The following is a 27,748-nucleotide window of genomic DNA, read 5'->3' on the forward strand; positions in this document are numbered from 1 at the left end:
TAAATAGATAAATGATAGATAGACAGACAGACAGATAGATAAATAGGCAGACAGGCAGGCAAACAGACAGACAGACAGACAATGTAGAGGCAGGCAAACTTTTAGGACAGAGGTACATATGGAAAGCTAGGCACATAGGCAACAATGGCTTCTAGGGCAGGTGTGGCCAATCACAAACTACTCATTGACTCATTGACCTTCTCTAGAGATTACCTGTTAGCGTTCCACGACACCTTTGTAAAGCTTGAAGGCCCCATGAATTCATGTGATGCTAGAGACTGGTGTTTTTATAGCACGCCATCCTTCAGTTTAATACTTTTTAAAATGAAAATAATAATTTTCAAAAGGTATAATGGGGAGCATTGTACTGATAGGTAGCAAGGATCAGTATTTGGCTAGTATTTCCACCTGCTGCATCCATCATGAATTAGCCAACACTGTTTAAATCTAGCATTGGATATTGATTTGATTTCTACATAGCATTTTATATTGCAAACCCTACATGGAGAAGCGTCCATATTTTGCTCCAACAATCTTACCGGCAGCAAAATTGAATGTATGTCCTTGTTCACTACAGTGTGAGGCTACCGATGAGTTTGGGTCTCCTCGTCTGACCGTTCTCGCTTGTGTTCCTGCAATCTGGTGGTCACCTTCCTATCGGTCTGTCCCAGTGGTGAAATCCAATTTTTTTTTTACTGTGGACGTGGCTTGGTGGGCGTGGCAAGGGTAGGATACTGCAAAATCTCCATTCCCCCACTCCAGGGAAGGATACTGCAAAATTCCCATCCCCTCCCCACTCCTGGGGGAAGGATATTGCAAAAGCCCCATTCCCTCCCCATTCTGGGGCCAGCCAGAGGTGGTATTTGCCGGTTCTCTGAACCAGGGGTGAAATCCATCAAGTTCTGACAGGTTCTGGAGAACCGGTAGTGGAAATTTTGAGCAGTTCGGAGAACTGGCAAATATCACCTCTGGCTGGTCCCAGAATGAAGTGGAAATGGAAATTTTGCAATATCCTTCCCCCAGGAGTGGGTAGGGAATGGGGATTTTGTAGTATCCTTTCCCTGGTGTGGGGTGGGAATGGAGATTTTGTAGTATACTTCCCTTGCCACGCCTACCAAGCCACACCCAGTGTCACACCACGCCCACAAGCCACACCCACAAAATCGGTAGTAAAAAAAATTGGATTTCACCACTGCTCTGAACTACTCAAATTTTCCATTACCGGTTCTCCAGAACCTGTCAGAACCTGCTGGATTTCACCCCTGATTTGTCCCACATTAGACTTCACATGAAACTGCCCAGCCTAACATGCTTTTGAAGGAACGTTTTATCACAATGCGTAGCTTTGCCACTGGAAGTTAGACAGATATTGTCCTAATGAAGACCTCCAAGGAGACTTCAAAAATAACCTTTCTCTGTCATGGAATTTCATCTGAATGGGTGGAGAATGGGGCTAATGGAAAAACCCAAATGGATTTGCAATTTAGTAGCTTCCAAATCCTTGAATCTGTATGGATTCCAAAATTTACATCCGGCAAAGTCTTTTATATACAAATAAGGGTTAAACTCGGGGACAACGCCAGCTCAATTATGCAAGTATGGAGAAGAACTGCCAATCCTTTGTTCTTGAAATATTTCTTTGGAGAAGTTAAGTTTAAACTCATAACTTTAAATAATTGAATAAAGCAATGCTATTCAAAAGCATTTGAGGCATAGCTGAGTAAATCATTTAATAGTAGGGTCAGTTCACCTGGAGTGCAGATATTAGTTAAACAATGCCTTGTACCAATCTGCTGAAGGATACAGCATATTATACACAATCCTTTCCAAACCTGTTCATATGTGAATTGACTGTGGCCTGTTCTTATTTCACCAATCTGTTCGTTGTACAATTTTCTTAAGTAGAAATTATTCTCACATGGTGTCCAAAATAGCTTTAAGGAACTGTATAACTTCCCACCTCTCTTTACTTTTGCTTTTGAAGACTATATATTGTATATATATTGGAGCCAATATACATTTGGGACTTCATTATTTTTTATAATCTCTAACAATCTACCAAGAGCCTTGGTAGTACAGTGGTCTAAGGCACCCTGTTATTAAGCTGGTTATTAAGATCAGCTGCCTGCAATTACTGCAGGTTCGAATCTCACGAAGGCTCAAGGTTGACTCAGCCTTCCATCCTTTCTAAGGTAGGTAAACTGAGGACCCAGTTGTGGGGGCAATAAGCTGACTTTGTATAAATATACAAAAGGATGAAGGCTATTGCTTAGCGCATTGTAAGCCACCCTGAGTCTCCGGAGAAGGGCGGCATATAAATCAAATTAAAAAAAAAAAAATCTCAAATACCCAGAAAGTATTTTCCAATATAAAGATTAGTCCTATCCTGAGGTTACTATACAGCTTAGAAATATCTCTTTCTAAGGGGTCTGAGTTCTGTTGATTTTGCTTCTTCATACAGGTTGTCCTCAACTTACGATGACAAGTGAGCCCAAAATTTATGCCAACCTTTCTTGCTGGGGTTTTGCAGGGGTTTGGGAGAACCTCTAGCTAAGATTCTGTGCACTTCGGAGAGCTCCCAAATCCCACTCCTGGCTGGCCCTGCCCACCCCGCCCCGCTCCTCCCCTCCCCTCCCAGGAGTCCCAATGCGGTCTGTTTTGGATGCAGGTAAGTGCAGGGTGTGGCCAGAGGCTCAGGGAGGGCAAAAAACAGGCTTACTGGAAATTCAGGAGGGCCTCTGGAGCCTGGGGAGGCTGTTTTCACCCTCCTGGATGCTCGAGGAAAACCTCCAGAGCCCGGGGAGGGCAAAAATGACCCCCCCCCGTGTTGCAGGAGGCCAATTAGGCCACTCCCACCATGGTCACACCCACCCAGCAACCAGGCAGAGAACTCCTTGTTAAAATTTTTGAAGCCCACCCCTGCCAAGGGATACAGCAACCGTCATAAATACACGGCAGTTTATTTGCGACTTTTGATCACCTGGCCACAAGGATGCTGTAACGGTCATAAGTGTGGAAAAACAGTCATAAGTCCTTTTTTTCCAATGCCTTTGTAACTTTGAATGGTCACTAAGCAAAATCATCTCCCTGTTGAAGATCAGGAACAAATGCATCCCCGCTACACAACAATGTTTTCACCCTCCTGGACGCTCGAGGAAAACCTCCAGAGCCCGGGGAGGGCAAAAATGACCCCCCCCCCGTGCTACTATCAAGAGCCTTGATAGTACAGTGGTTTAGTGCACCCTGTCATTAACACAGCTGCCTGCAATTTCTGCTGGTTCGAATCTCTCCAAGGCTCAAGGTTGACTCAGCCTTCCATCCTTTCTAAGGTAGGTGAAATGAGGACCCAGTTTGTGGGGGCAATAAGCTGACTTTGTATAAATATACAAAAGAATGAAGGCTATTGCTTAACGCATTGTAAGCCACCCTGAGTCTCCGGAGAAGGGCGGCATATAAATCAAATTAAAAAAAAAAAATGTGATGGCATTTCATTAGGAAAATAGACAGCCGGCAATCCTCGCTTTCGTAACTCTTTCCAGAAAACGAGAAACGAGGTACAGAGAGACTAGCGGGAATATTAGATGCAGGAGAAGCCCGATTCTCATGCATGCAGCTGCAGTGAGGTGGAAAACATCAATTTTGACCATTAATAATATCTTATTTAACTACACCTAAAAGTGGAAAATGCCTGCAAGCTTTCTCTCCCCCCCACCCCTCTCTCCTCAGCTGCTGTTTATGGGCATGGATCCATTAGCAGCAATAGAAGTGCATCTATTCCTACAGCTGGGGATCTGGCCTTTGATCTCCAGCAATCTCCTATAAAATGGGCCGTTTGGCTGCTCCTTGGGCAGAACAGGTGGTGACTATCTGGTAGCCAACGCACCTAAATTTAGCATCGGCGATAAATGGGGAGTGCAGTGCCCAATCTAGGTTAATATTATATGTTGGAGACCAATTTAAGGGGCTAGCCAATGGGAAATATTCATATTATGCTGCCTTATTAACTCTCTATCATTATCATCTTCAGCATTTGTGATGTCCGTCAAGAAATGTGCATATTAATATTAAAGGAATCTAGTGAGCTAATGGCTGATGGATGCTTGCCATCTTTTGGCAATGCTATAATGCGAACCGTTACGGCGTGAGCATTTAGCTCCTATTTTCAGTTCATCTCGCCCAGATGTTTGTTCTCAAAGTGCAAGCGCGGTTTGGTTTTGATTTTTTTCCCCCCACCGTACCAATAGAGGGTGAGGGTACCTCAGCAGAGTGATCAAGCTGTGCGTTAATGAACCGTCCCCCCCCCACCTAGACTAAAAAAATTATAAGGAGCAGGTAAAGCAAAACAAAGAGAAAAATCTATCAGCTCAGGTTCAAGATGCAGGCGATATTTACCGTTGTATCCTACTTAGAAAAATTGCAATATGTTCTTTTCTCGCCTATGGCGCCTTCTCTCCTAGCACTGATTTTCAACATCTGTGTAAATGATTTTCATCTTTATATATATATATATCTATATGTAACTTTTCAGATCCTGCACTTGTACAGGAGTTTCCAATTTTCAGGTCCAATGTGATTCAATCTCCACATTTATCCCACACGTAATCAGCCTTCGCCACAGTGTAGGGAGCTGGTTGGCAACTTCAGACACCCCGTAAGCAAGTCAGAAAATACACACAACAAATTTCTCCACGATTTGCATTTATGTTCCAATGGGTTTTTTTTTGTTTTTTGTTTTTTCCTAAAAAGACTTTCTTGGTGTTTTCTTTGAAAACATGTAACTTCTCATCCCAAAAAAAACCCTTCTTCAGTTTAGAACACGGGTGTCAAACTCGCCGCGTCGCATTGCGGTCATGTGATGTTTCGCAACATTCCCCCCCCCTTTGTGGAGCTCGATGCATGTGACGTATCTGGCTGGCGTTCTGCCAGTTTGGCTGGGTTAGAAGCTTCAAAACTGAAAAGAAAGCTTCTTGGATGAGAAATGAAATGGTTTCAAAGAAAGGACCAAGAAAGTCCAGTTGCCTTTTGGAGGAAAAACACCGTTGGGACTACCATGTCCTACATCAGGGGTCTCCAACCTTGGCAACTTTAAGACTTGTGGACTTCAACTCCCAGAATTCCTCAGCCAGCAAAGCTGGCTGTGGAATTCTGGGAGTTGAAGTCCACAAGCTGGCTGAGGTCCACAAGCTGGCTGAGGAATTCTGGGAGTTGAAGTCCACAAGTCTTAAAGTTGCCAAGGTTGGAGACCCCTGTCCTAGATCATTGAGAATCTCAGATTATCTGCATTTATGTATTCTTTGGGTCCCTGGTAAGAACTGGTAGACACCTGTAAAAATTTGCCAGCATTATCAATGTTAGTCCCTTGGAATGCAAGGCGATCAAACCGGCCAGTCCTAGAGGAGATCAACCCTGACTGCTCTTTAGAAGGCCAGATCCTGAAGAGGAAACTCAAATACTTTGGCCACCTAATGAGAAGGAAGGACTCACTGGAGAAGAGCCTAATGCTGGGAACGACTGAGGGCAAAAGAAGAAGGGGACAGCAGAGAACGAGGTGGCTAGATGGAGTCACTGAATTTAATTTAATTTAATTTAATTTAATTTCCAATTTATATACCGCCCTTCTCCCTGAGGACTCAGGGCGGTGTACAGCCCAGATAAAAAACATAGAATACAAATATTAAAACATTTAAAAATATATATAAATTTTGGCCCGAAAGTTAAGAATCACAGACTAATTAAAAGAATTTAAAAATTTCTTCTTAAGCCAACCCGGCTTGCTGAAAAAGATGGGTTTTCAGGGAACGACGGAAGGCATTGAGGTCATGGATTCTTCTTATCTCCAGGGGCAACTGATTCCAGAGGGTAGGTGCCCCCACAGAGAAGGCCCTCCCCCTGGGGGCCACCAGCCTACATTGTTTGGCTGATGGCACCCCGAGGAGGCCCTCTCTGTGGGAGCGCATGGGTCGATGGGAGGCCGTCGGTAGCAGCAGGCGGTCTTGGAGATAGCTAGGCCCTATGCCATGGAGCGCTTTAAAGGTGATAACCAACACCTTGAAGCGCACCCGGAAGACCACCGGGAGCCAGTGCAGCTCGCGCAGGAGCAGTGTTACATGGGAACGCCATGTTGCTCCCATCACTACCCGCGCTGCTGCATTCTGGACCAGCTGGAGCCTCTGGGTGCTCTTCAAGGGGAGCCCCATGTAGAGAGTGTTGCAGTAGTCAAGGCGAGAGATGACGAGGGCGTGAGTGACTGTGCACAAGGAATCCCGATCAAGAAAGGGCCACAACTGGCGAATCAGGCGAACCTGATAAAAGGTCCCCCTGGTAACAGCCGTCAGATGTTCCTCCAAAGACAGCTGCCTATCCAGGAGGACTCCCAGATTGTGAGCCCTTTCAGTGGGGGCCAAAGACTCTCCCCCAATAGTCAGTGATGGAGTCAACTGACTATATCGGGATGCCGGGAGCCACAGCCACTCAGTCTTGGAAGGGTTGAGCTTGAGCCTGTTCCTCCCCATCCAGATCCGCACAGCCTCCAGGCACTGGGACATCACTTCAAGGGCATCGTTGGGGTGGCCTGGGGTGGAGATGTACAGCTGGGTGTCATCAGCGTACTGGTGGTATCTCACCCCAAAGCCACGGATGATCTCGCCCAGTGGCTTCACATAAATGTTGAACAGAAGGGGCGAGAGGACCGATCCCTGCGGCACTCCACAAATGAGAGGCCTCGAGGTCGACCTCTGCCCCCCTGCCAACACAAACTGCGACCAGTCGGAGAGAAAGGAGGAGAACCACCGCAACACAGTGCCTCCCACCCCCAACTCTTCCAGCCGGTGCAGCATGATACCATGGTCGATGGTATCAAAAGCCGCTGAGAGATCTAATAGGACCAGAACAGAGGAATAACCCCTGTCCCGAGCCCTCCAGAGATCATCCACCAACGCGACCAATGCCATTTCCGTGCTGTGCCCAGACCTGAAACCCGACTGGAACGGATCTAGATAGGATGTTTCCTCCAGGAATTGTGGAAACTGTTGCGCGACCACACTCTCAACAACCTTCGCAATGAAGCGAAGGTTGGAGACAGGACGGTAGTTAGCCAATATTGCTGGATCCAGGGATGGCTTCTTGAGGAGAGGCCTCACCACCACCTCTTTCAGGGCAGTCGGCATGAGCTTAAGTGGACTCCAGAGGATGATAGAGGACAGGAAGGCCTGGAGGAACGTTGTCCATGGGGTTGCGATGGGTCGGACACGACTTTGCAACTAACAACAACAATAACAATCAATCAATGTTATGTCTCTTGAAATGTCCTAGTACAGTGGTTGCCAAACCTTTTGGGCACCAGACACTGGTTTTGTGGAGATAGGTTTTTATGCAGGCCAGAGGGGACATGGTTTCATGTGCTGCATGCATCCCACAGATCGGGCTTCGCTTATTTACATGGCCCGGTTTCTAGCATGCCGTGGACCAATGCTGGTGCACGGACCGAGAGTTGGGGACCCCTGTCCTAGAACCTCTGTTTAATCAGTCGTAACTGAGATTGATCTACAATACTGTAACATCTCTGCCTGTTGTAATCATCTTATCAGTCTGAGTTAAACAGCACCAAACAAGCATCAGATGTAGAATAGTTTGTGAGGTATTGTAGAGAGGGCTGGATTTCAAAGCCAAAGTCCAGAAAGAGTATGCTAAATGCTTTCTCTGGTTGGAGGAAGGGACATCGAAATAATTGCTGAGGATCATGGCAAAAGGGAAATAGACATTCATATCCTGTTTGCAAGCATCCCAAAGGTATCCAGTTGGCTACTGTAAGCAACGAAATACTGGCTTTAAATGAGCCTTGGTTTATCCAGGAAGCCATGTCCGCCTTAACTTTTTACTTCTTTCGTCTTTTTGTCTTTTTTTAAAAAAAATCAGGATTCCAAACTCCGGCATGTCTATAATGATCAATACTGCTTTTTCTCCTATTTAAAAAAGTTTTTTTCCTCCCCTCTTATCACAAAATAGCGTTTATTCCCTAGTTGGTTGCACGCTTCACGACTGAAGGGACAGACAAGGGGTTCTCCATAACAGTTTTAAGCCCAGGACCCAAACTGATCTCGCAGCACCTCTGATGAGCAATTAACAAAGATAGCAAGGAGCTCCCGTTTTATCTACCCCCAAATGAAAGTTCAAATAGGGAAGGTATGAATGCCAACTCCCCGAAACGCTGCAATTATATTCAGCCTAGAGTAGCCACTGCTGCAAACAAGGAGGAAGGCTTTAATGTACCAGCTCATCCAGTCATTAGCCTCCCAGCAGGCAGTGCCAATGAGGGCAACCAATTAGCGCTAACTGTGACAGGTAGGACACCACACTGGGCGACTCCTGGAGAGAAGAAGGGCTTCAAAACACATGTCCTCTCAAAGCAAGGTTGGCAGGGAGTATGTGTCAGCCTCTGTAACATTGTCATTGCGGCTTTTTATCCCTTGCCCACAAAAAACCCCATTCTGCTGCTGCTACTTTCGGCGCATAAAGGTTTGGGAAGGATTAAAGAGTAGCACCAGGGGAAAAAAATAATAGAGAGGGGATGGGGCGGGGGGGAGGGGGAGGAAAGGATGAGATAGAAAAAAAAAATAACATTGTTCTGAGATTTCCAAGGAAGAATGGAGGGGGGAGTTATCAAGTGAAATCAGTAAAGCTGTGATCTGGCTTTCTGCAAAGGATGGGGTGGGGTGTGTGGGGAGGGGTATTGACTCTTTTGCAGTCCGGTGCGAGTTGGAAACAAGGAAGTGCCGTCGTCACATCTACAGGAGTTGTGCCTTGTAACAAGTCGGCCAAATAGACAACTGGATCCAGTTAAACCACACCCAATAAGAGTGGTGGCGCAGTGCAGTGGTGGAATTCAAACTTTTTAAAATACCGATTCTGTGGGCGTGGCTTGGTGGGCATGGCAGGGGAAGGATACTGCAAAATCCCCATTCCCTCCCCACTCCTGGGGGAAGGATACTGCAAAATCTCCATTTCCACCCCACTCTGGGGCCAGCCAGAGGTGGTATTTACCGGTTTTCCGAACGACTCAAAATTTCCGCTACCAGTTCTCCAGAACCTGTCTGAACTTGCTGAATAGCACCTCTGGTGCAGTGTTTAGAATGCAGTATTGCAAGATGACTCTGCCCACTGCCAGGAGTTTGAACCTGACCGGCTCAAGGTTGACTCAGCCCTTCCATCCTTGCGAAGTCGGTAAAATGAGGACTCAGATTGTTGGGGGGAGGGGGCTGACTCTGTAAACCGCTTAGAGAGGGCTCTAATGGATAGATGCACAGGCAGGAAAGAGAGATAGAGAAGGAATGAGGATGGATGGATGGATGGATGGATGGGTGGGTGGGTGGAATAGATATTTATGTCTAACAAAGCAAAAAGGTATTAAGATCAGATGACCCAGATTGTTGGGGGCAATATGCTGACTCTGTAAACTGCTTAGAGAGGACTGTAAAGCGGTATATAAGTCTAAGTGCTATTGCTATTCACCTCAACTGTGTCACAGAGCAGAGGTTGTCCAAAGTAGAAATGAAGACTCTCCAGTTCATCATCAACTATTCTACAGGTAGTCCTCGACTTACAACAGTTCACTGTTCAAGGTCACAACAGCACTGAAACAGTGACATTTTTCACATGACTGGGGCAGCATTCCCATGAGCACGTCTGTTCTTAATTCAGATGTTTAGCAACTGACTCATATTTATGATGGTTTGCAGTGACCCGGGGTCATGCGATCCCCTTTTGTGATGAGCAAAGTCAACGGGGAAGCCAAATTCACTTAACCACCATGTTCCTAACTTAACAACTGCAGCGATTGACTCCATCCCTGTGGCAAGAAAGGTTGCAAAATGGGGCAAAGCTCACTTAACAACGGTCTCGCTTAGCAACATAAAATGTGGGCTCCATTGTGGTCGTAAGTCGAGGACTACCTGTATTCCCATGACAACGGTTGGGTCTAACATGGCCCACCAACGTCTTTTGTTTACTTATTTCATTTATAGCCTACATTTTTAGTGGCTTGAGGTCACCTTGGGTGATTCGGCTGTATGCTTGTCTGTTCAGCTGCGATCCTTTCTTTCTACAACGTCTTATAGAGGTGCTTAACTCAAGCAGAGTGAGGAAAACAAGATGTAATGCATTAACATGTCAAAGAGATTTCTGGTTCACATTTCTTTTAAATGGGAAAAAAAATGCAGGACAGGTTTTCATCTGACTGCTGTTTCTAACAAATCCCCAGAACAAGATTGAACAGCTTGGAATTCTTCACTTACTGATGAACTACAGGTCCCAGCATACACAGTCTGCTAACTAGATTAAGAGTTGGGAGTAAAACGATGCTTAAGAAATGCACTGATTTCTTGGAGTGCTGCTTAGCTGTTGCTACACGAAATGCTTATTTTAGACTAATTTGCAACTAGATTGTCAACCAGAGGAGCCCACTTACTTGGATACGTTTTCCTAGGACAATATTTGTTTATTTTTTAAAAAATTCATTTTATATGGCTACTCATCTCATAATAGTAAGGCAGCTAATATCGGCTTTTATTTATTTGGCATCCGGCATCTACAGAGGTTATGTGGTCACTGATATACGGTGCAAATTTAGTTTTAAACAAAGTGTCAGCAAGTATATGTGGACAATACAATATAAAATATAAATATTAAAATAAAACCATAATAAAATCACCATAATATGGAGCCATAGAATTGTAATGGGATGGATGTTATAATTTGATATCTAAGGAAGCTACCTATTTAACTGCTTCTAGTGTGCTGTGAATGAGATCATCCCAGGTGCCTTGAAATTTCCCGAGGAGACTTTCTTGAGGAAAATCACAATAGTAAGGCTCGGCAGCTAATATATGGTAGCAATAGCAATAGCACGTAGACTTATATACCGCTTTACCATGCTTCACAGCTCTCTCTAAGCAGTTTACAGAGTCAGCCTATTGCCCCCAGTAATCGGGGTCCTCATTTTACCGATCTCGGAAGGATGGAAGGCTGAGTCAACCTTGAGCCTGGTGAGATTCGAACTGCCAAATTGCAGGCAGCCGGCAGGCAGCAGAAGTAGCCTGCATTACTGTACTCTAACCACTGTGCCACTGCGGCTCTTTGGCTTAAGAACTCATATACATTATACATATACATATACATATACATATACATATACATATACATATACATATACATCAGGGATGGGTTCTACTTATCTTTACTACCGGTTTGCAATGGGATCGCGCTCACACGCTTGCATGCGCAGATCACTTCTCATGACGTCAGGGTCAGTGGGCGGAGCTCCCACCGGTTTTACTACCGGTTCTATAGATCCGGTCCGAACCAGGGGCAACCCATCACTGATATACATATACATATACATATACATATACATGTACATGTACATGTACATGTACATATTCATATTCATATATTCATATTCATATTCATATTCATATTCATATTCATATTCATATATTCATATATTCATATATTCATATTCATATTCATATTCATATTCATATTCATATTCATATTCATATTCATATTCATATACATATACATATACATACACACACATGCAATCAAGGACAGTATCAATCATCAGTAGATAACATATCAATCCTATAGACTCAATTAACGCCCTGATCCTATGCCTCATTCCTTAAAACTGGAGATTGGGGCCAACCAGACCTTGGGGGGGGGGGATAAGGTACAGGTAATCCTCGACTTACAACCATTTGTTTAGTGACCCGTCAAAGTTACAATGGCATTGAACAAAGTGATTTACAACTAGTTTTCACACTCCCAACCATTGGAGCAGCATCCCCATGATCACGTGATCAAAATTTGGACACTTGGCAATCGGAACATATTTATGACAGTTCCAGTATTGGAGAGGCTGCCACGAAGAGGAGGAGGTCTATTTATTTGCCGAAGCACCAGAGGAGCAGGATAAGAAACAATGGATGGAAACTAATCAAGGACAGAAGCAACCTGGAATTAAGGAGAAACTTCCTAAGAGTGACGACAATTAACAGGTGGCACAGCTTGCCTCCAGAAGTTTTGGGAGATTCATTGCTGGAGGTTTTTAAGAATAGACTGGACAGTCACTTGTCTGAAATGGTATTGTCAGCCCTGGCAGCCATTTTCCCCTGGCACCTTCAGGGCTGCCATGACAGAGATGAGTTGAGCTGTGGGAACGGGAGGGGGGAGGTAAAGATAGCTGGGGGATTGTAGCCAAAATAAAATTCTTTTCTCCAAGAACCAAGGACATTTCCCACCAGGTGTGAGGAGGTGGGATCTGAGACCAAATGACCCTTGGACTGTAACCTGATTGAACCATGTGATGGACTGCATTGGCAGAGGGGAAAGCGTTACTTTTAACTAGGGGGAAACCCAAGGGGGGGGGGTTTAGAGTCGGGTTTCCCCAGATGCGCCAACACGACATGCCTAATAAATCTATACTTTGAGGAATATGCCTGCCTTGGAGTTTTGATTCCATTGGGTGTGTTACTTGGAACCCTGACAGGTATAGGGTTTCCTGCTTGAGCAAAGGGCTGGACTAGTAGACCTCCAAGGTCCCTTCCAGTTCGATTCTGATTCAGATGTGATCACCATTTGTAACCTACCCAGCCGGTTTCCCACAAGCAAAGTCAATGGGAGAAGCTGGGTTCATTCAAGGACTGCATGTTTCACTTAACAACTGTAGAGATTAGCTGTAGTGTGGCAAAAAAGGTCCTAAAATGGGGGGAAACTCACTTAACAACTGCTTTGTTTAGCAATGGAAATTACGGGCTCAATTGTGGCTGTAAATTGAGGATTACCTGTATTCCAGAGGGGATATTTGACCCAAAAAAAATGCCCATTTCCTTTGTCCACCAGAAGACACTTTTTTAAATAAACAGAATCTGGATCATGACCTTTTGACTTTTATCTGTCTTGAAGCCTCCTTCTCCAAGAAGCTGTTATTCCCCATCCAGTTCACCTTTATCACTTCAATATAGACAGAAAGATCCTTTTTAATGCTTGTAGTTCAGATCTCTATAATAATCCCAGTTACTGCCAAGTATCCAGCCTTCACTTAACCCTTGGCTCATTTTGTCTGCTAAAAAAAACAAACCCCACCCCACATCATACAGTGTCACGCAGTTATTCTGGCCATTATAAGGCTTACTTGCAATAGATCATTTTATTGATTTAAATATAATTTTATATTAAGCCGCAAAATGCTACAATCATTTATAAGAAATAGACAGACACCATAGACAGATGATAGAGCAGTGATGGCTAATCTTTTTGCCATCACGTGCCAAAAGCGGGGGGAGTGGGGGAGGTCGTCCATACGCGTACCCACACCCATAATTCAATGCCCCCCACGCATGCGCATGCAACCCCACACACATGCAGCTTCCCCCGCTTTTGGCACGTGATGGCCTGGTGGGCCTGGTAGGACCGTTTTTCATTCTTCCCAGGCTCCAGAGCCTTTCTAGGAGCCTGGGGAGGGCGAAAATAGCCTTCCTCAACCCCCTGGAGGCCCTCCAGAGGTCAGAAATGGCCTGTTTGCCAACTTCCAATGGGCCCGGAAGGCCCGAAAATCAGCTGGCGGAGCTGAGGTCGCGTGCCCATTGATACGGCTCCACGTGCCACCTGTGGCAGGCGTGCCATAGGTTCGCCATCATGGAGATAGAGAGTAGCAAAAGCAGGGTATTTCCTATAGGATTGGTAACCTGAGAGGGGCATGTCGGCTGGGGAATTCTGGGAGTTGAAGTCTACTCATCTTAAAGTTGCCAAGTTTGAAAAACACTGCTCTAAATGAATGTAGCTTCTCTCTATTTATCCTTACATCTTACAAAATGCCCCGATTTCTGACTAACCGCTACTTAAGAATTGATACTATTGGTACTATTTAATATGGAATAAATGGTATTCCTGGCTGGAGAGTAAACATAAAAACTTAAGGGATGTTTTTGTTTATGAGATCGAATTGTAAATAGAAATCAAGATAATTTAAATAAAGATGTAAGTTTAAGATAGAGATATTTAGAAGTAGAATTCGTGTAAAGAAGTTAAATAGGTTAAGAGATACCGATGCAGAAAAGTTATTATTAGTATTGAAATTTTGATATGTTTGTTTTTGGTTGTTTATATTTTTTTGTTTTGTGTGTGTGTGTGTGGTTTTTTTCTTGCTTTTTTGTGTATTATGTTTCTTTTTATACTGTGTATTTTAATCTTTGGAAATTTAATAAATATTATTTAAAAAAAAAAGAATTGACAGATTCTTGACTAACCAGCCTTTCTCATTCTTATACAGCTAATCTCACTCCATGAAGTATTTGGGTTAATGTTTATTGGTTGTTATAACCCCAAAACATCCTGAGGATAGGAAAAGACTAAATCAAGTCCTGAATATATATTTTTTTCATTCCTCTTTTAAGAATTCATTTTTTAAAAAAATCACAAGAAAGTCCTTTCTCATCATGGAATTTTGATTTCATCGCTAATACTGTATTCCAGTTTAGGTAATATTCTCCTTCTACTTTCTATCTTTGGATTTTTCAGTCTTCATATTCGCCATGATATTTCATAGCACTTTATGAGACTAAGGCAAGAAATACTTTCATAAGTATTTCAATATTTTACAGACTTGCTTTTATGCCCTCAAGAAACTCACATTGTGAGTTTTCAAAGTATAGTCTGGGGGCCCCTGAGACCTGGAGTCTGAAAGTCAAATAAATAAAGAAATATTTTTTAAAATTCCCAGTTTTAATTTCTACTAGAATAAATATTGATGGATCCAACCCATATAAAGCCAAGCACTTCCTGGGTTCCAAGAACAAAATAAAGAGGAAATGATTTGCATCCCATACAACCCAAGGTTGAACCGAAGTGTGATTTTTCTGATAAAGGAATTGAATTCAGTCTTATGAAATCTCAAACCCACCAAAATAATGCTCTGGCAGACTAACCCGGACAGCATCGTTTTCTAGAATTTAGCAAACTATGACCTGAATGCATTCACAAGATCCGTTTAATACATCAATATTTTCCTGAGATTGCTCATGTCTGAAAAAAATTATCTAACAATTGTCTTAATTGGCCTAGCACATAAAGAGAGAAAATTAAGATATGCTGCGATCTGGTTAAATCCAGAACTGATCTGGTTAAGTCCAGAACTGAGGATTTCTAATTAGGAACTGCTGTTACCTTTAAAACAGGCTGGTAGTTGTATTAAGTTAAGTGTAAACTGAAAGAAGGAAGAATTACCTAACTGTGGCCCACTGAGTTGTACAATAAGGAATAAACAACTCTTGTAGCCCATACTTTCCAAAAAGGTCATAAAATGCTCGAGCGATCTATGCTCAAAAAGTTGTTTTTCAAAAGCCTTTGGGCTGAATGCAATATCTAATTTACCAAAAGCTGCTCACTGATTCTTGTATTCTTTAGAGCTCAGCTGCTGCTTAAGATTAAGCTCCCTTTGCTCTTGAAGGCATCAACGCAATTAAACAAATGTTGAATAGGCATTAAGGTAACATCACTGTTTGCCGAGTCCCAGACTCCCAATTTAGATCTGCTTTTCTCTCCTGATTTGGGGAAGGGTGATAACTTATACACTTTGCACTTGTATTCCTCCACCCCCCCCCCCAGACAACTGGACTTTCTGGTTTTGCTTTGAAGATGTTTCGCTTCTCATCCAAGAAGCTTCTTCAGTTCTGTTAAGGAATTCGCAGAGCAACCCTAGAGTAGCAAGGGTGTGCACATGAAAGTGATTGAGAGCAGTTGCGAATCACTACAGCCAACACACAGATACACTGAGTTGTATTTACTTGTAGGAAATAGTAATAAGGCACAGTCCAATAAACAGTCCAGGTCATACACAGATAAAGCAGTAGACAGTAAAACAAGAGTCCAGGGATAATCCAATAACGAAGTTTTCTTACCAGTTGTCGTATCACACACAATAAACAGTTGCTAACAGTAGCAAACACAGCAAAGAGCAATAACGATCAGCAAAGAGAAACAAACCATGTTTCAAGCTCTCTCTTAAGGACATTGGCTACAGAGCTAACCAATCAGGACACAGTATGATGCAATACAGCAATACAGTCTTAAAGCTATATTGAGGGTTTATATATTGCCAACCCAACAAGTTAGGTAATTATCATTTCCTAACAAGTTCTTCTGGATGAGAAGCGAAACCAGTGGTGGGATCCTCCTGGTTTAACAACCGGTTTGGTGATTGTGTGCTTTGCATCCGTGTGCGCCTGACGCGCATGCGTGCAGAGTTTGAAGAAATCTTCACTTCCATGTTTCTTTGGAAAAGAAACACAGCTGAGGCACAGGAATCTGCTCTGCCGCGTGAATCAGCTGAGAAGAAAATAGTGTGTGTGTGTGGGTGGGTGGTTCCATCTGATCATAGGGATGAACCAGTTCGCTCCCAGCTGATTGTCGGAAATACCGGTTCGCCAGAACTGGTCCGAACCGGTAGAATCACACCCCTGAGCGAAACGTCTTCAAAGCAAAACCAGAAAGTCCAGTTGCCTCTTGAAGAAAAGAAAAAAAAAGCACTGACCTCGATGGCCGAGAATCTCCATAGACATTTTGCATTTGATAGATCTCACAATTGCAAACATCTTTAGCTGGTAGCAGGTAATGAAAAAAAAAAAATACTAGAGAACTTAAATAGCTGGAATTACAAGAGTACAGAATATTGGATAAAAGAGACAACTGATTTTATCTAAGGTATGCATCTTTTTATTCCTCCGGAAATTTGCTCATAACTTTTGTTCTATGAATGTCACTGATTACATCAAAGCCTTTCAGATCGTGTCAATCTGCAGAGCAGACTAAGGGTTATTTCAGAGCATCAGAAAATTCTTGTAAGGAACATAGATCAATGAAGGCTCAATCATCCAGGCCAAAAGTGTCCCCAAGGTTGAATCATGGCAACTGGACCAAACTTTGTTACTCTTGAAACCTTTCGTTGCTCATCCAAGCAACTTCATGAGGGAGAAAAAAAAAATTAGTTAGGCAGAGAGTCATTGGAATGTACCAACTCTTGCCATACCAACTTAAGGGGTTTCTCCCCAAAATAGCTTGCAATAAGGGTCTTACAAGGCACCTTTGCAATGAGCAAGAAACTACTGAATTTGGAGACATTGAGTGGTTCAGCATAGCGAAAGGATGCATATTGTCTCCATGTCTGTTGAACATTTGCAGCAAATATACTGTTAAGAACGGGAGGGAGGGATGGAATGGCAGATGGAATCAAGTTGGAGGACCGAACGCTAACAATCTGAGATCAGAAGATGACATCAAATTATTTATTTATTTACTTATTTATTAATTAAAGGTAAAGGTTCCCCTCGCACATATGTGCTAGTCGTTCCCGACTCTAGGGGGCGGTGCTCATCTCCGTTTCAAAGCCGAAGAGCCAGCGCTGTCCGAAGACGTCTCCGTGGTCATGTGGCCGGCATGACCAAACGCCAAAGGCGCACGGAACGCTGTAACCTTCCCACCAAAGCTGGCCCCTATTTTTCTACTTGCATTTTTTACGTGCTTTCAAACTGCTAGGTTGGCAGAAGCTGGGACAAGTAACGGGAGCTCACCCCGTGACGTGGCCTTAGGGATTCGAACTGCTGAACTGCCTACCTTCCGATTGACAAGCTCAGCGTCTTAGCCACTGAGCCACCGGGTCCCTCCTATGTATTTATTAGAATTTGTTAAACAAAAATGAGAACGAGAATAAAAGAATAAAAATACAACAACAGGGACGATAGGCACCTAAGTGCACTTATGTTAGTCAGAAGTAAAGAAGAAGAGCTCATCGGGAAAGCAAAAATGGAAAGGGAAATTAAAAACCTGGATTAATGATAAATATCAAGGTAATGACAACTCGCATGCTTGGTGAACTTACAGTTGTCTCTGAAGAAGCAAAGCTGGCGGACAGTTTTATGTTCTTGCACTGAAGAAGAGGTAAAGAGGAACAATGCGTAGGAGGAGTAAACAGATTAATCCTAGAGAAGAAGGCAATATGTCACACTTCAGCCTGGCACAGCTGTAAATTTAGGCTCTCTAGATTCTCAACCCCTTGTTCTGGAATTGACTTACTAAATGACAGACATTTAGACATCGGTCAGTCAGTGTAAATACTTTATTGTAGACAAAAATGAAGCCAACTACAACAAGCCGTCTGCCTGCTGAAGCGTACAGCCATCAAAACCTATCTAGATGCCATTACTCCAATGTTTACATTCGAGTGTTTCTCCTTCCACTTTGCTTTGTTTAATGCATATTTGATAGCTTTCCGTCAAGGTCATAAAGGTAACCGGGATTTATTAACTTAACCGTTCATTTTAATCTAGGAACTGGTGGTCCCCCCCGCCCCCAGCTTCATTCCCAACCATGAAAAATTTAGGCAAAAAACAGGGATGAGGATATTTTTAGGACAAGAAAAATCGCAACTGGTAAAGGGCCTTTCCTGAGGTAAAATGTTCCTGTGAAATCTGGCTATTGTAAAAGAACAAGAGAAAGAAGGTAGATGCGTTCACGTTCTGAATCGGAGGATGGTTACAAGGAAGTGTCATGAGGAGCCTGAATAGCTCAACAGACTAAGCACTATAATTTAACACCAGCTGTCTGCAATTAAAGTAAGATCGAATCTCGCCAGGCTCAAGGTTGACTCAGCCTTCCATCCTTTCTAAGGTAGGTAAATTGAGGACCCAGTTTGCGGGGGCAATAAGCTGACTTTGTATAAAAATATAAAAAGTATGAAAGCTATTGCTTAACCCACTGTAAGCCGCCCAAGTCTCCGGAGAAGGGCGGCATATAAATCAAATAAATAAATAAAAAAAAATAGCAAAAGAGCCAGATAATCAATGCCTGGCTAAATAAACGAGGATCTTGAGATGATCAGGAAACAAAAACTTTGGGCATATGCAGTAATATAAGAAGATAATGGGTTTTATTATGTTTGGCAAGATTGAGGAAAGAAGAAAATAGAATCCAAAGGACTATTAGAATGTCCTTGGAAGGGAATACCAAGTATTATTTGGGACAGGTCAAAACAGCAAAGGATATGTCTATTTATTCACCAGAAGTTGAGTTAATACCGGTAGCACTTAGGTCATTAACTTGGAAATTTATGGCTTTTCTCTCCCACCAATACAAAATAAAGAAGCATTTATAGCTGCAGATTGAAGATTCACCCTATCTGTTGATTCTCCAAGAGAGCAAAGAAGGCTCCAGTTCACATATCTACCTACCCACGAGGTAGCCCATAATTTTGCCATTGAGATATCTTGCAGGGTGAAGCAAGATCTCTAGTGGCCAATTTGACAAACATTAGGAATAAGTGATTCTTCTCTCTTAGAAATTCAGGGAAGAATAATGCCCTGTGTAACCAGATGTTCATGTGGAGAACACCTAATATTATAAGCTCAGCATAGCAATGGAGAGTGGCCCATGCTTTTCTACCATCCAAAATTTCAATCCATGATTTGAATAGAACGTCAACCACCGTCTCATAGAATCATAGAATTATCTCATAGGGGAGATGGATGGCATAAAAATCTAATATATAATAATAGAATCATAAGGCTGGAAGGGACCTTGGAGGTCTTCTGGTCCAACTTCATGTCCAAGGCAGGAGTCCTTATATCATCCTGGACAAATGATTGTCAATCTTTTCTTGAAGACCTCCAGAATCCACAATTCCAAGATGCAAGAAGTTCCATCAATTAACTGTTTTCACTGTCAGGAAATTCCTCATTTCCAGGTTGTATCTCCTCCCATTGAGTTTCTACCTATTGCTTCTTGTCCTACCTTCAGGTGTTATGGAGAATGAACTAATGCCTTCTTCCCTGTGGCATCCCTTCAAGTGTTGGAAGACTGCTATCATGTCTCCCCTAAACCTTCTCTTTCTTAGGACAAACATACCTAGATCCCTTAACTATGATTCATACAATTTAGCCTCCAGACCTCTTATCATCTTTGTTGCTCTTCTCTGCACTCTTTCTAAGGTCTCAGCTTCTGGTGCACTTCTAGAGCAGTTTCAACTAACCAGGTACATTACCTATAACGAAGAGTTTCATCTGTGCTTACCATACTTCCAAAATCCTAAGGTAGGGTATTTAATTTGCTATAAATTATGGACTACAACTGGCAATTCCTGGTCACATTTTCAAAAACTAGAAATTCTGACATTGCAGTCCCAGAACACCAGGAAGGTACATCATGGAAGGCTACTACTAAGAAAACTCAGTTCTGGCCAATGGGTGAGAGTTCATTATGGAATTCTATCCTGTTTCCCCGAAAATAAGACTTCCCAATAATAAGCCCAATCGGGTTTTTGAGTGCATGCGCTAAAATAAGCCTCCCCCCAAAAATAAGCCCTCCCCAAAAATATTTAAACGCAGAGCTAGAAATCAGGTAAGATGGCAAGAGGAGCCCCATCTTGCTCCACGCACCCCAAAATAATAAGACCGCCCCAAAAATAAGGCCAAATGCTTATTTCGGGGTTCAAAAAAATATAAGACAGGGTCTTATTTTCGGGGAAACATGGTATCCATGTCATTATTAGAGAAGTAAGGCAATATGTATATGACAAAAAAGTGGGATATAACCATTATAGCTCTGGATCCCATAATTTGACCAATCTCTTACAACAATTCCTTAAATTATTCTTCTCACAAACAAATGCATCTTTTGGTTCCTCCTGCGTTCTCTGCTCTAAATTTTTGAAAGGGTAATAATTGTTTCTCTCTATCCTCTTCAAGTTCATGTGATGAATTCAACCATCCTAAGAAAATGAAAATCTGACCAACGGGTGGGAGATCATTTTGGTACTGTACCCATGCCACTATTAGGGAAGTAAGGCAGAATAAAAATGGAAAGCAAATAAATAATCTGGAAAATAACCATTATAGCACTGGGTCCCGTAACTTGACTGATCTCTCACAAACAGTTAATTTCTTAAATTACTTTTCCTACAGACAAATGCACAGATTTGTTCATCCTATGTCCTCAGGTCCAAACGCTTCCATTTTCAAAGGGTAGTAACTGTTACTCTTATCCTCTCCAAATTCAACTTCTTAGAATGACCCAAGGGCTTACACAGAAACAAGAGAAAGAAAGAAAGGGCAAGATAATTTCCTTCTCCCCCTCTCCTCCTCCCCTTCCCTCCTCCTCCTCCTCTCTTTCTTCCTCCTGTCTTTCTTCTTCCTTCTGCTGTCCTATTTCCTCCTCCTCCTCCTCCTCTTTCTCTTCCTCCTGCTGTCATTCTTTTTTCTCCACTCCTTTTTCTTCTTCCTCCTCCTCCTTTCTTTTCTTCCTCCTCCTACTGTCATTCTTTTTTCTCCCCTCCTTTTTCTTCCTCCCCTCCTCCCCCTCCTCTTTCTCCTCTTCCTCCTCCTGCTGTCATTCTTTTCCTCCCCTCCTTTTTCTTCTTCCTCCTCCTGCTGTCATTCTTTTTCCTCCCCTCCTTTTTCCTCCTCTTTCTCCTTCTCTTCCTCCTCCTCCTCTCCTTCTTCCTCCTCTTGCTGTCATTCTTTTCCTCCTCCCCTTTTCCTCCTTCCTCCTCCTCCCCCTCCTTTCTCTACTTCCTCCTCCTGCTGTCATTCTTTTCCTCCCTTCCTTTTTCCTCCTCTTCCTTCTTCTTTTCCTCCTCCTCTCCTTCCTCCTCCTGCTGTCATTCTTTTCCTCCCCTCCTTTTTCCTTCCTCCTCTTCCTCCTCTCCTTCTTCCTCCTCCTGCTGTCATTCTTTTTCCTCCTTTCCTTTTTTCTCCTCTTTCTCCTTCGCTTCCTCCTTCTCTCCTCCTTCCTCCTCCTGCTGTCATTCTTTTTCCTCCTGCTCCTCCTGCTCCTCCAACAGCACCACTACCACCACCACCTCATCGGCTAAGCGCAATTCACACTCAACCGTTGTTCATCTCCCAAATGAAAACATTGTCCCATTTTTCCACGGCCACTCAGCCTTGGTGACACGGGTGGCCCTATAAGCCTGATAAACAAACAAACAAACAAACAAACAAACAAACAAACAAACAAACAAAACAAATCATTTCCGGAGGCAGTTGTGTTACTCCAACTGGCAGGGTGGAGGGTGGCGGGGGGGTGGGGGGGTTGCAGGGTCCAGCTTTTCAGATGGATTCAACCTTTGCCTCTTTACAAAGCACTTACCTGCAGTTGCAGTGGGCCTAAACCTGGAGTTGCTGCGGCAGCAGCAGCTGCCATTGTTGTTGGAATCAGCTGAACGGGGTAAGGGTCACCTAAGTAAGAAAATAACAGAGGCGTCAGGCACCTTTTATCTACTCTCCACCTGCAAATTAAACTCCTGCATTCACTCCTTCCAAAAAGCCTCTTTTTTTTTTTTTTTTGTCTGCCTCGCAGAGTTCTAATGAAAAGCTCCATTGTGAGGCCTTTTACTAACACGCTTCACAATTCTGGCTGAGGGAGGAACACGAATAAAAGGGACAAGCAATTAAGGCGGAAACATCATCCCTTTTTTTTCATGATGTATTTAGGGAAATGGGGAGGGGGGGGAGGGAAGCGCGCCTCGATCAGAGGACTGCGCTTCCCCCCCCAAAAAAAGAGAGGAGGGGGAAAGGACGAAGGAAACAGAAGAGAGAGAGAAAGAGAGAGAAAGAGAGAGAGAAAGAAAGAGGGAGAGAGAGAGAGAGAGAAAGGAAAATTGTAAAACCTTGATCAGCCCAGAGGATGGGAGACATATATATATAAATTTAAAGAAATATATATCTGTAGAAAATATCTATGGACCCCTCGCATCCTGGACATAAACTGTTTCAACTCCTACCCTCAAAAAGACGCTATAGGGCACTGCACACCAAAACAACTAGACACAAGGACAGTTTTTTCCCGAACGCCATCACTCTGCTAAACAGATAATTCCCTCAACACTGTCAAATAATTTACTAAGACTGTATTACTATTATTCTTCTCTTCCTTACTAGCATCTATCTCTTCCCACTTATGACTATAACCATGTCGCTTGTATCTTTACCATTTATATTGCTTTTATTCGTTTCCTAGTACGATTTGATAGCTTATTAGTAACCTTGACTATCACTAAGTGTTTGTATCTTTTTATTCTTGATGAATGTATTTAATTCTCCTTATGTACACTGAGAGCATATACACCTAAGACAAATTCCTTGTGTGTCCAATCACACTTGGCCAATCAAGAATTTTATTCTATTCTATATTGCAGCTCTTAACCCCAGATGTGATTCGTTTTGAAGGAAGCCCCAGCTCAGATCTCAAAGGTGTTTTTTAAAAAGGCAACTGGACTGGTGGTTTTTTTTTTTTTTTTCCTGAGGAAGAAGAGGAAAATGTGTTTTTTTTCCTCACAAAAAAAAAAAAGAAATTTTAAAACCCCAATAATTTAAAACCAATTTTAAAATTTCCATTTAAAAAGGGGAAAGACTTAGGTCAGGCCAGCTTGATGAAATAAGAATCTCTTGAGCGCGCGACGGAAGGTGCGCAGATCCGGGGTCCTCCGTATCTCCGGGGGGAGCTCGTTCCAGATAGTATGTGCCCCCACAGAGAAGGCCCTCCCCCTAGGGGCCACCAGTCGACATTGTTTGGCCGACAGCACCCAGAGGAGCCCCTCTCTATGAGAGCGTACCGGCCGGTGGGAGGCTATTGGTGGTAGTAGGCGGTCCCGTAGATAACCAGGTCCTAAGCCCAAGACTTAGCAGCAGTCTTGCTTAGCAATAGAAATTTTGGGCTCAGTTATGGTCATAAGTTGAGGTGCAGTGTGTTTGGTAGTGCTTTCCCCCTCTAAAGGTTATTTCCTTCAAATGGATCATAAAGACTTCTGCCCTTATGACTACTTTTAAGATCAGTATCTATGTTCCATCTAATTAGCTTTGATACTATTGTCAAGTAGATTTAAAAAAACAAAACAAAACAAAACACCAAACCATTTCAAGAGTTTTAACTTCCCCCTCTCCCCTTCAGGGCTTGGCAGTTTGCAGAAGTTGGACATCAGCTGACGGCACTTAAATTGGAAATTAGTCTTTGCAAAGCCTTGCTCATGGACCAAACAAGAAGAATTTTAATACTGCCCTCATGATCCTCCATTAAAAATAAAACATGTGATGATCTTAACGAGACCAAACAAAACAGAGAAAACATCAGCAATTCCGCCGGGGGGGAAATATTTGCGATATTTAAATCCTAAACATTAATGTTATCATCCCGTACCAGGAAGTGATTAAGAGTTTCAATGCATATTATTTTAACGTTGTAAATCTCCCAGGATCACCCTGTGAATTTTGGGTGGCCATTTGTTAAATACATTAAATACATTGAGGACCCAGTTTGTGGGGGCAATAAGCTGACTTTGTATAAAATATACAAAAGTATGAAGGCTATTGCTTAACGCACTGTAAGCCGCCCTGAGTCTCCGGAGAAGGGCGGCATATAAAAATAAATTTAAAAAAATAAATAAAATAAATGTGTGTGTGTTTGTAAGTAGGTGTGTGTCTGTTTGTAAGCATGCACATAAGCAAATTTTCTTTTTTTTTTCCCAAGAGGCAATTGGACTTTGTTTTTTTTTCTTTGAAGATGTTTCGCTTCTCATCCAGGAAGCTTCTTCAGCTTCTTCCGAAAAACCAAAAAGTCCATGTTGCAATATTTTCAGGATCAGACTCAATAAAAATAATAGGAGTTAGAGCTTTAAATATATTTCTTTTTAATTATGATAGGCATTCTATATTCACTGAATATTCAAGGTAGAAGCTGCAAGAATGGTGAGGGTGGCTCCTTATATATACAAGGGGTGGAGCTAGGAATGGGAGTGGTAAGTTATGAATACATTAAAGTCCAAAGAATAAGTTAACCTCTGATGTTCCATATATACATTATTTACACATTGGAGAATAAGGCATTTACATCTGACAAATCCCCCTCTAAATGCCGGTTCGTTACACAACACCAATTACATTCTGATTCAGGACAATATAATACATATAATTTAGAAGTTAAATATTTGTGTTGCTTAGAAGGTAAGGGTTTTGTTAATATGTCAGCTAATTGTTCAGAAGTATCGCAATGTATTGCTTTAATGAATCCGTCTTGAGACAGTTGTCTCACATGCTTAAACTTTATATCAATATGCCTGGACCTTTGTCCAATTGCATCGGATCTGGATATTTCAATGGCCGCTTTATTGTCTTCATGCATAATAAATGGTAAAGTGGGTTTCTTCCAAACATCAGTGATCAGATCATTGAACCATACAAGGTTATTTGCAGCCTTGGACAAACAAACATATTCCGCTTCTGTAGTAGAAGTGGCTACTAGTTCTTGTTTACCAGTATACCAGTAAACTGGACAATCATTCAATAGAAAAACATAACCAGAAGTACTCTTTCTGCATGATGTATCACCAGCCCAATCTGCATCAGCATAACAAGTAATTTTTGGTTCTCTGTCATTATTGGGTTCCAACATTAAACAAAAATCTAATGTACCCTTCAGATATCTTAGAATTCTTTTGACAGCTTCCCAATGATACAAGGTTGGTTTACTAACATATCTTGACAGTAGATTGAGAGGTAATGCAATATCTGGCCTAGTCCAATTAGATATATAAAGGAGTGAACCTATAACTGATCTGTAAAATGTGTTGTCTTTAAACTCAGGGGAAGATTCATCAGTGTTTCTAAGAAAATCAGTTTGCATAGGGGTGTCACAGGTTTTGGCATTATTTAAGTTACATTTGTTTAGGAGTTCGATGATTTTATCTTTCTGTGTAAGTTTGAATCCCCTTTTAGTTTTGTTAATTTGCACACCAAGGTATTTATTCACTTTACCCAGAGATTTCAGTGAGAAGTGTTCATTTAACTTATTTACAAAGATTTCCCTGCTCTCTTTATGCTTTCCAATGTATAAAATATCGTCCACGTAAATTAATACAAATTCAATATGATCATTACTCTTTTTTACAAAGAAACAGTTATCAGCAGTGGTGGCGTTGAAATCCATGGTCTTAAGTACTTTTACCAAGCAATCGTACCATCTTTTGCCGGATTGCTTTAATCCGTACAGACTCTTATTTAATAACCAAATTTCGTTCTTATTAGTGTATTGACTGTGTGGTGCTCTTACATATATTTCCTTATCTAATTTTGCATGTAAGTATGCGGTCTGTATGTCATATTGGAATACGTCCAGATTGAGTGCAGATGCTACTACAAGGGCTGTTTTGACACTCTCTGTTCTCACTGTGGGTGAATATGTATCAGTATAGTCTTCTGGGTATTTTTGTGCATAGCCTTGTGCAACTAGTCTAGCCTTGTATAAGGTATTGCCTCCTTCTAAGTTCTTAATTTTATAAATCCACCTGGTACCTATAATTGTTTTATCCTTAGGTGCGATCGCAGGTGTGAATACATTTAATCCTTGTAAACTTTCCATCTCTTTTTCCATAGCTAGTTCCCATTTTTCTCTTTCTTCATGTGGAAGTTTCAATACTTCTTCATATGTATTAGGTGTTATTTGTTCTCCATTCATATGCATTATGTAATCTTTGTATTTATTTGGTATTTGGTTTCTATTGTTTCTAATAGTTCTTTCAGGCTTGCTATGGTTATCATGCAAATATCTAGCTTCCTTTTTTGTTAATGTGTCTGTCTTTATTTTATGCTGACTATTAGTCCAAGTTTTGGTTTTGTTCTTACTTTTGTTAATATTTTGATTTTCTGTTGTTCCTTCCTCGCAAGATATCGTATCTTTACATTTATTAGGAAATATTTCATTAAGGTGCAATTTTGACCAATTGGCCTGTTCATGGAACACAGCTGTTCTGGATACTATAAATTTGTTATTACTATCAATAAATCTGTACCCTTTGGTTCCAGTTTCGTATCCCATGAATCTTAATCTCCTGGATACGTTTTCTCCCTTTCTCCTCAATTGTTTAGGTATGTGTACGTCTGCAGTGACTCCAAATATGTGCATGTGTGATAATTTGGGTTTTCTATTGTACATCACCTCATATGGTGTCTTATTCACAATACTGGACCAGGTTCTATTTTGAGTGTAATTTGAATAATGTAATGCCTCTGACCAAAATTGTTTGCCTAAACCAGCATCCTCTAATGTGCACCTAATCATGGTTTGTAGTGTGGAATTTTTCCTCTCTGCAACTCCATTTTGAAATGCAGAAAAAGGATTGGACGTGAAATGTAACATTCCTCTATCCTTTAACCATTGGGAGAATTCCTTAGACATGAACTCACATCCCCTATCTGTCATAATTTGCTTTATTCTGATATTATGTTGTGTTTCTATACGTTTGTAGAATTCCTTAAATTTCTGAAATGTTTCATCCTTGTGCTTTAATGTGTAAACAAAACCATATCGGCTGTAGTCATCCACTATTGTTAGGAAGTAACGTTTTCTATAGGTAATTGAGGGACTTAATGGACCAACTAAGTCCATATGTACCAAATCAAAAATATTGTTAGTTGATCTGTTAGATTTTTTTGGTCTGGGACTGGTTTTTAGTTTGGTGGATTTACATACTGAGCATTCCAAATAATTTTCACAATTTTTTATTTTGACACCTTCTGCGTGTTCAGTCATTTTTTGTACTACAGGAAAGCTTGCATGTCCTAACTTCCTGTGTAAGATGTGAGCACACTCATCATGAATTGGTTTACCTATTTTTGGTTTCTTTTCCTTGTATGTATTTTTGTGATCATGAGTT

General features: G+C 42.0%; 1 protein-coding gene across 7 annotated transcripts in view; it reads right to left on the reverse strand.

Moving 5' to 3' along the window:
- The window catches only part of SOX5 (SRY-box transcription factor 5), a 1,038,733-nt gene that overhangs the window by 170,898 nt on the left and 840,087 nt on the right, over window positions 1-27,748 (reverse strand). For all 7 annotated transcript variants that reach the window (XM_087873007.1, XM_060688637.2, XM_087873006.1 and 4 more), the window contains one exon: window positions 22,192-22,280. In XM_087873007.1, coding sequence (XP_087729133.1) covers window positions 22,192-22,280 — 89 coding nt within the window. The remainder of the gene's footprint in view (window positions 1-22,191; window positions 22,281-27,748) is intronic.

This window comes from Pantherophis guttatus, chromosome 7 (genome assembly GCF_059756535.1).
Source record: "Pantherophis guttatus breed Tessera chromosome 7, ASM5975653v1, whole genome shotgun sequence".
Classification (NCBI taxonomy): Eukaryota; Metazoa; Chordata; class Lepidosauria; order Squamata; family Colubridae; genus Pantherophis; species Pantherophis guttatus.